The sequence below is a fragment of the Sesamum indicum genome, linkage group LG6, assembly GCF_026168435.1.
Source record: "Sesamum indicum cultivar Baizhima isolate 11 linkage group LG6, ASM2616843v1, whole genome shotgun sequence".
NCBI classification, from domain to species: Eukaryota; Viridiplantae; Streptophyta; class Magnoliopsida; order Lamiales; family Pedaliaceae; genus Sesamum; species Sesamum indicum.
In genome coordinates this window covers 24,236,971-24,245,481 of record NC_142662.1, presented here as the reverse complement: position 1 = coordinate 24,245,481, position 8,511 = coordinate 24,236,971, and the positions used below count along the sequence as shown (strand labels likewise).

Genomic DNA, 8,511 nt, shown 5'->3' with positions numbered 1-8,511 from the left:
AGAGTTGATGCCATAGGTTCCATTCATGCTTTTATTTGTTCACATGCATCTAAAACTGCCACACCCTATAGATGATCAGAACTTGCAGAAGTTGTTGTTGACGACAAATTTGCAACCTATTAAGGAGCACCACTACAACTTAAGTAGGCACCAGATAAGAACAAGGATTTGACCATTCCAAACCCACAATCATATGTGAAGTTGTGATCAGGTAAGACTAGTTGTCTCTTAATATAATCCGAACAAATAGTTAAGAAGGTATAGGTAACAAGCATTAAACTTGTCGGAAGTTTCTCAACTAAATCAATACTTTTATAATCGAACCAGGTATCGAACTGATCAAGTTACTGGGTTACTAGTCCGAGCGGTTGGATTGGAGTGAAAAAATTGGTAGACCCTGACTATATTTTATATATAACATATTGATACATACTATATACTAATGAATTAAGATAAAATAAAATATTCAAATAAAAAAGTTTGCAAATTTTAAATTAAGTTTCATTCAACTAAATAATAATAATAATTTAAAAAATTAACAAAAAACATAAAAAAATTAAATCTAACAATTAACTAATGTATATTAGTTCATATATATACATATATATAAAAACTTATAATATATATAAAACTAATATATATATGTAAACTAATATATATTTCTATAAATTAATATATATATATACATATCTATATCTATATCTCTTTCCTCCTCCACCCCTCCACCTACCCCCTTTCCTTCTTCAAGTCCACCCTCCACCATTCCCTTTCCTTCTTCAAGTCCACCCTCTACCTCCCTTTCCATATTTTCCACCTTCTCTTTCCTTTTTGTTTTACCCACCACCACCAACAAACTTTTTTTCCTTCTTCTCCACTCGCCGCCCCGCCCGATGCCACGACTCTGCCACTGACCACCAGCTTCACCGACATCTGACACCATCTTCTTTCTTAATCTCTTTCTTTTTCTTTTCTTCTTTTTTAAAAAAAAATATATAACCCGATTTTTTTGATCAAGTTGGTCGATTTTCACCGACATGACAGGATTTTGACCGAGTCATGCAGGGTTTGACCACCCCAATTCTAATACACATACCCGGACCGGCCTTAGGTCCTATTTTCGATCGAATCGACCGGTCCGGTCTGGATTTAAAAACCATGACTAAAACCCTCCGACCTATTAAATACATTCAAATCGCATTATTCTACTTCGTTCCCTATCTAGCTAACTTAAGTATCGGGGAATTAACTAGGGACCTCTCAATAAGTCTAACAATCTATTTTTTTCTCAAATTTTCAAGTACTATTCAAAAAACACTCAAAGTGACTAACAACCTCGACCCCAATCAATTGCAAACCCTGACCCATTTCAACACCTCCATGTGTGACTAATACAGTTCCATTGGTGTAGATTCAAACAAGTGCACCTTCCTACAATCAGAAGGCAAATGGACAAATTAAAATGACTATCAGACTTACATTGGGTCAAAGAAACAACACATGTCAGTAAGTATAAAAGGAATAAAATAACTGTCGTCAGCACAAGTAAAAAAAGTTGAAGAAGATCTTTGCAAGATGATAACAAAATCCACATTCTCAACCTTCATTCAGCAAAATGTTGCAATTGCAATATATGTCTATTTCGTTTTCGGTACACAACGGAGAACGGAGAACCTAATCAGAACGTGGCACTATCCTCTAATATGAGAAAATGCTAAAACAATTTCACTGAATTTATTAATATTAATAAAAAAAATTGAATGAAAATTAATATTTAGTTTCAATTGATTTATTACTAACTTATTGCAAATCAAACAATTAATATAATTAAATTAATTAAAAAATTAAAAAAGACTAAACGCCATCCCCTTTATTGCTAGAAACTTGTCTCTAAGTTTCCGGCGCCGTCTAGATGAGTTTCCGACTGCCAGTAGTACCATTCAAATCTTCTCTTCAAAAGTAACATTTTCATTCTTCAATTGAGTTTCGGTAATCGGAGAGACTGGGGTCAAATCACAACCGTCGAACCTGTTTGCTGTCATTTCGTTGTCGTCCGATCGCAGACCACCACCACAAGATGATTCCAACGAGAGCGGTCTCACTCATTTTGATAAAGCATTTGCAAAGATCCGACTGTTTGAAGGATCCGTCTCTGCGACAGAGATGGTGGTGGGGGTGGTTGTAGGGGGTAGTTATATATATATATAATAATCTATTTTTTAATTTTAAATTATTTATATAATATAATAAGGTAAATAATTTGTTGAATTTAGACCTTTCATTTTTTTAAATCTAACGATCTAGATTAATTCATTAGATCTAACGGTCAATATTTGATAAAAAAAGATCCAACGATTGTTAAAATAAGAAATAATATATATTAAGTAAGGGTATAATGATCATTTTATAAAAAAATTTAACGTTGTTAGATTTAATAGAGATGTGGCAATTGAGCTACTTTTAAAAAACATCTGGAGGTTTTTAGCCTATTTTTAAAACAGAAATGAATTTTTTGTCGATTTTTTAAAACATAGGGGGTTTTATGCATTTTGACCCACTTAATACATAAATCTGGCGAACTCAATCACAAGGCCAAACGGGACACTAAATATATGTGTGCAAGTATTTGTAGTAGATAACGATTACAATATTAAGAATAAATTGTAGTTGTAATTACAAGTACATCTCTATTCAGAGGGAAAATTTCGTAGTTACACCCTCTAGTGTAAATTACACTGACAATCCCTGAAAGGATGTACTTTTATTTTCGTAAAGAACATAAGAGGTTTGTATAATCAGACTCTATTCTAGCAAATGTTGACGTAATTTAAGATAATGTAAAAAGTCCAACAAAGCCAAAGAGACGCAAACTGGCACAGACTATTTTGGATGCATTTAACACCACTATGTGATCATATCAAATGTGATGGAAAATTTGCTACGTCACATATTACTAAGTACATAGATTACAATAACTTACATGATAGCAAAACCAAGGGGCAAAAAAGAGAGAAAACTAACTACAAAAAAGCGAAAAAAGGATGCACAAGGCAGAGAAAGGTCCCATACCATATTACAGTCTGGTGCAGCAAATTTGCTGTCTTCTCCATTCAAAACTGTTGAATTAGCAGAGGATCCAACAAAGAACGTCTTCCCTTGCCTTAAGAACAATAAGTAGATATACAAGTACAATGTTCTTTACATTGACTCAGCTTTGAAGCAGCACTTGCCTCAAGTGATCTGGTTTTGATACCTTCGGAGGAGTAGAATGTTCCGACTGAGAAAATACAATGAGTATTTGCATGAGGGTCGTAACTAGAGCCAAGAAAACTACACAGAAGACGATTTCTCCCCACGAGAATGGGAAACATTCGAGAACTTTTATGATAGCCAAGATTAGGATAGAAGACCAGGTAAGGACAACCTGCCCATCAAGAGTAACGGAATATTAAAGTTACTGAAACAAAAGGCATGAGATTAAATGATATGTATTGAACTCCGTATTTACCAAAAGAGATTTCTTTGGTCTGCCAATGTCGTGGCGTATTTCATCTCCAAATGTGTTTGTTGCGAGATGCCTCTCCAATAACGCGTCCTGGTTGATAAGAGAAAATTCCCCGAATCAATATAGCTACACATCAAGTCCACGAGGAAATAGTTATGACTTTTGTGTCTGTTTAAGGAAGTTAGTTCTTGATAATATTTAGCAGATTTCTTCACATGTTATAAGGAAAAACTTTGTACTATCTATAGACAGGAGTTGTTTCAGCAGTAGGTCAAGCATCCAAGGTAGTGTGGTAGGTATTCTCAAACTTCCAGAGAGTGGAGGGATGTGGAAGAAAACTACAGGCTTCAACTTGATGACTTTGCTTTTGCCAAACACTACGATGATTCTTTATGTACTGTACAAGGTTAGGACAGTTCTTGGACTTATCATTGAAGTCTAGAGTTGTAATTGTTTCCTAGTAAAGATGTTGTTTTCTTACACAAGGAAGCTTTCCCAATGTGATAGGTCATGGAACATATTACCTTTGCCACAAACATATCTTTGCACCACTGTGAAATCCCGCTACTCGTTTCAGGTAAATCTCGCATTATATGCCGCTCAATATGCACATGTACCTACAGCAGCGGATATCAATTTCAGCAAGATGTTTGTGAGATAATAAGAAGAATATTGTATATGTAAGAATACGCTTAAGCTTACTGCTTGGGCCTGCATAGTAATAATTGATTGGTTTCTTTCAGTTAGTTTACAAATAATTCGACCCAAATTATCTCATGCTAATATAACTGTAACTAGCGTACCGCAGAAGATCGCCCCCTGAAAATTTTCAGTAATGTAGGTCGGGGTTCATTCTTGGGGATAGCAACTGTAATATTATAGATTACAGGAACAAATGATCGCAGATGAGTTACTGCTGCAACAAAACCCTGGATAAGCCCAAAAAGAAAATGATAAATTATAAAGCATTGAAACAAATAATCATTCAAATTCGTGCAGATATAATAAAAAAGGTATTTGATTGTTATGAAGATGAATGTTAAGATTCACGAATCAAAATGATACCTGGCTTTTAAAATAAAAACAGCATGATGTCCCTACAATCATCTTACTTTTTTATGGTAGTGGTGGCATTGGTTGAAGAAATGGGTTAGAAAGAAACTAAGATTTCTTTTGAGAAGGCTACAGATGTATTTGGGTAATTTAATAAGGATAAAAATGTAAAGAAAATTCAACATATTTAGATGAACACCACAAGCCTGAAAAAGAACTCCCTGAAGCTTGAGAAAAGTGAATGATTTTAGCTTCTGGAAGTTGGCGTTTAAGCAGAAAGTGAGTGGTGACGACATACTCCACCCACGTCTCACAAGCCACACTCCTCTAAGTTGAAATGAGCCCTTAGCAAGGATGCATGGTGAGAAGATAGAGAAGTATGTCATGAAGGCCTAGAAAGTCGGTGGTGGAATGAACAACCCAAGACAGTTAACACAAAGCATATTATTGATGACTGGCTTCTATGAAATTACTTATAGCAATAACCTTAGTACGAGGAATCAGAACGTTCCGTGGAACAGGTAAGCCAGCTGAAGCAGCATACTCTTGAGCTGCTTCAAGCTTTGCCTGGGTAAATCGAGTTCCTTCAACAAAAAGAGCCAACCAAAATGGTAAAGGATAATCATTTAGCGCTACTAATCCTGACTGCATAAAGACATCAAGATGTCAAGTAATGGAATGATACAGTTTTTGAGGCAAACTGGTGGAAAAATGCTCTATCTACAGCACCTTCAGGGTGTTTTCATCTTTTGCCCAACTCCTCTCGAGAAATATATAATCAGAAAACCACATTGACCAACCTATAACCTGTACATACAATAGCAATGGTCATAATCTGTTCACGTATGTGAGTGAGCTTATTGTCGGGAGATCAACAGAATCAATTCGAGTCAAACAGAACGTTTTTGTTGCAAAGCTTTCAGAAGAAAATGTTCTACATTATAATATCAAATAATTACTAGTTTAAGATGAGCTTCGCAAATCAGAAAATCCCCCAAGGGTTTATCTACTACATAAAAGTAAAAAACAAAGAACTGGAAAACTCACAGGAAGGAATAATGAAGATTTCTTTATCATTGCTAGTGAACTGCCAAGGCAACCTGCACGCTGAAGTGAGATGACAATTCAGTCACAGGAACAAGTATCCATCCAATACATACTAACATGATTGCATACTCAAGTTTCTTAAAACACAATACTGTGTGATAAAATAGTTGCATGTGTTGATATCATAAAACTATTATAACTGACATAACTACTATGCATGAATCAAGAGTGAAATCTTAGACAATGCTGATTCACATGTTATGGACACAACCAGTTCTAGTTTGTTATGCAGATTTAACAGCAGAAAAGAAATTCGAGTGAGTAGTGCCAGATTTAAGGAATTCATAGACTTATAGAAAGAAAATGGTTGTATTGTGTTATTACAAGCTACCTTCATCTCTCAGATAGGCTGGAGTATTTTTCAAAAACTTGAGCACTTTGTTTTAATTTAGATATCCAGAGATGTAAGAACTGAGAAGGGCTGGGAGTGAAGAAGATATCTTAAACCTGGAAAGAGAATTATTATAATTCTGTTTAGCAAGCTTTGACTAGTTCTCGAGTCGATTTGTGCAAAAAAAGAAAAAGAATAGCATATTTGAGACAGTTTCATTAAGTCAAAATTCAAAAAACACTGAAAAGTATAAGTTCTAGATAAATCAGTAGTAACCTGAGCTAAGACCCATCCGACAAGCCAATCAATATCACTTCTGTGGTTACAAATGAGAAGTGCACGTTCTTTACCTGAAAATTATAAAAAAGACATTAGTTAATACAACAAACAAATCTTTTTTTTTTTTTTAATAACTCAGCAAGTATTCTGAAAATATCAACACTCAGAAATTGCATGCTTGCGTGTGCTCACAAGGCAATTGAAAATTTCTTACCTAGGAGGTCAAAAGTTTCTTGATCTACAAATAGCTCAACCTGTCCACCAGTTACCACTGACCCAATAAGACAACGGAATTGATAACAGAAACACAGTATTTCTGACATCATTATTGTTATTCGATTGTGCTTGAATACTATAGAACTTCATCAAGTCATTCAGCTATCAATTGTTTAACCATTTTTCTACTAAACCAAAGTTGCAGACCAACTAGAAACGGTCATGCTTATTACTAAAAAATAAGCAAAATCATGAAACGAGCCACAACTAAGAGTAAAGAACAATAGGAAGTAAATATAGATGAAGAACAAAAATAATACTTTCAGAACACCTTGATGTTTGCCCACCAGTCGAAAAGCCAGATAAGCTCCAACCATAGTAGTTCGATTATTTCTTTGTTGATCCTTCTGTAAGCACTTTTCGACACTGGACGAATAAGGACAAAGAGAACAGCCTGAAATTGAATAAAAGTATAAATCTACAATGTACTGGGCCGAGCAGATGAATTAACATCTAATTCAACAAACTATGTTAAACGTCATATTTTTGTTGAGATTGGTCACAGCGTAATGCTACAGTTCAAATGTGAGAAATGAGAGAAAAAAGTAGACATAGTTCAGCCTCTAGCACCTTGACATTGCCAGATAATTGAACTCTGTTGCACACTCAATCAAAAAGACAAGAGGACAGTAAACCTTCAATACCATGTAACATGTCAATTAATTAACAACCACATGATCGTCATTCTTTGGTTATTTCTTTGACATTGTCATGCTAACACCATTGGTAACTAGAAACTCATAATACTGACTTGAGAAAAACATTTAATGAAGTTGCAGACTAAACCTTGTGCTCCGAGAATACAATTAACTAATCCCTGAGCTTTTAAATATTAATAAACCCTTTCCTCCGACTCTCGCAAATTACTCCAAAATCAGATAAACTTTTACATATGACTGATGCCAATCTGCAGGGGTTCAAGGATGATAATAGGTGGCGTCCAAAGCCATGCGATTAGGCTAAGTAGCTAACCATGCACAGACGTTATCAAGAGGATTTTCAGTCTGCGGTGAAGCAATACGCATACTATACTAAACTTAGTCTAAAATAAAGACAATTCTCATCATGGATTCGGACTATCTCAATCATGCAGCACTTTCTCCATTCTCCACTTACCTAACAAGATTCAGACTATCACAAGCTAAGAAACCAGCCATTCGAACAAGCCAAACAAAACCCAACACACAAATCAATCCACATTGTTGATTCAATATCACAAAAAAGCGTGCAAGATCCACAAAATAAAATTCAAAAAAATAACAATAATAAAAAAAGATTGAGAATGAGAAAAAGAAAAAACAAATGAAATTGGTGGGCAAGTAGACCTGAATGAGGTTAACAATGAAGCCCGATAAAAGGAAGAGGATTCCTAAAGGGAGAAACACCGCGGCGGCGATCGCCATTGCAGAGCCCACATGCACACCAACTTTATACTAAAGATTTGAGTTATAATCCTTGTCGTAGATGGAAGATTTCTGCGTTTGAAAAATCTTTTGTTGAGATGTTTATTGCTCTTTCATTGACGAGGGCAAATCGAAATGAATCTGTGTTTGTTTCTGAGAGAGAGAGAGGAGGGGTGGCTGGCAAGATGATCGTTTGTCCGAATATAGTGGAACCAAAAGGGCATTGGTTAACTGGAGACCAACTGAAAATGCTAATTTGCACCGCTGGCATCGTGCGCCACATGATTAAATTAGGTTTTCAATTTAAATTGTTCCAATTTTATGTATTTTTCATCTTAAAAAGGACATCTAAAAGCTTGCAAACTTTTGTCAGATTGTTTGAGTGAATTTATAAACTCATATTCTTAAAATTATAAAATATCTTTTTAAAAAAATATATGAAGTTTTAAAAAAAATATGTAGAGTAAGAAGTTCTCAACTTATTTTCAAATTCAGAAAAAATTGTTTAAATTTTTCAAATTCATTATAAATTTGTATTTTTTTTAAAAAATTTATACTAG

The 8,511-nt window shown here is 34.8% G+C and overlaps 1 protein-coding gene across 3 annotated transcripts; it reads right to left on the bottom strand.

The window, feature by feature from the left end:
• Window positions 1-2,858: 2,858 nt before the first annotated feature.
• LOC105163572 (1-acyl-sn-glycerol-3-phosphate acyltransferase 2) lies at window positions 2,859-8,196 on the bottom strand. Of its 3 annotated transcripts, none has more exons than XM_020694554.2 (11): window positions 7,874-8,196; window positions 6,820-6,942; window positions 6,487-6,526; window positions 6,270-6,343; window positions 5,603-5,662; window positions 5,285-5,362; window positions 5,042-5,200; window positions 4,306-4,431; window positions 4,027-4,119; window positions 3,506-3,592; window positions 2,859-3,274 (listed from the first exon to the last, which is right to left on the bottom strand). In XM_020694554.2, exons 1-11 carry the CDS (start codon window positions 7,949-7,951, stop codon window positions 3,206-3,208), a joined length of 987 nt encoding a protein of 328 aa, XP_020550213.1. In that variant the 5' UTR covers window positions 7,952-8,196; the 3' UTR covers window positions 2,859-3,205. The 3 variants fall into 3 exon arrangements, with proteins under 3 accessions (XP_020550213.1, XP_088737169.1, XP_011080283.1); XM_088881043.1 differs by having other exon boundaries at window positions 2,859-3,421; window positions 6,809-6,942; window positions 7,874-8,195; XM_011081981.3 differs by having other exon boundaries at window positions 2,859-3,421; window positions 7,874-8,193.
• Between the last annotated feature and the right edge of the window lie 315 nt (window positions 8,197-8,511).

What these genes read in the sequence shown, in the direction of transcription:
- LOC105163572 (XM_011081981.3), bottom strand. Translation starts at nt 7,951, where the DNA reads ATGGCGATCGCCGCCGCGGTGTTTCTCCCTTTAGGAATCCTCTTCCTT. An exon ending in ACTGGTGGGCAAACATCAAG is followed by an intron (nt 6,527 to 6,819) that starts GTGTTCTGAAAG and finishes ACTGGTGGACAG; the next exon opens with GTTGAGCTATTTGTAGATCA. An exon ending in TCAGGGGGCGATCTTCTGCG is followed by an intron (nt 4,120 to 4,305) that starts GTACGCTAGTTA and finishes CCGCTGCTGTAG; the next exon opens with GTACATGTGCATATTGAGCG.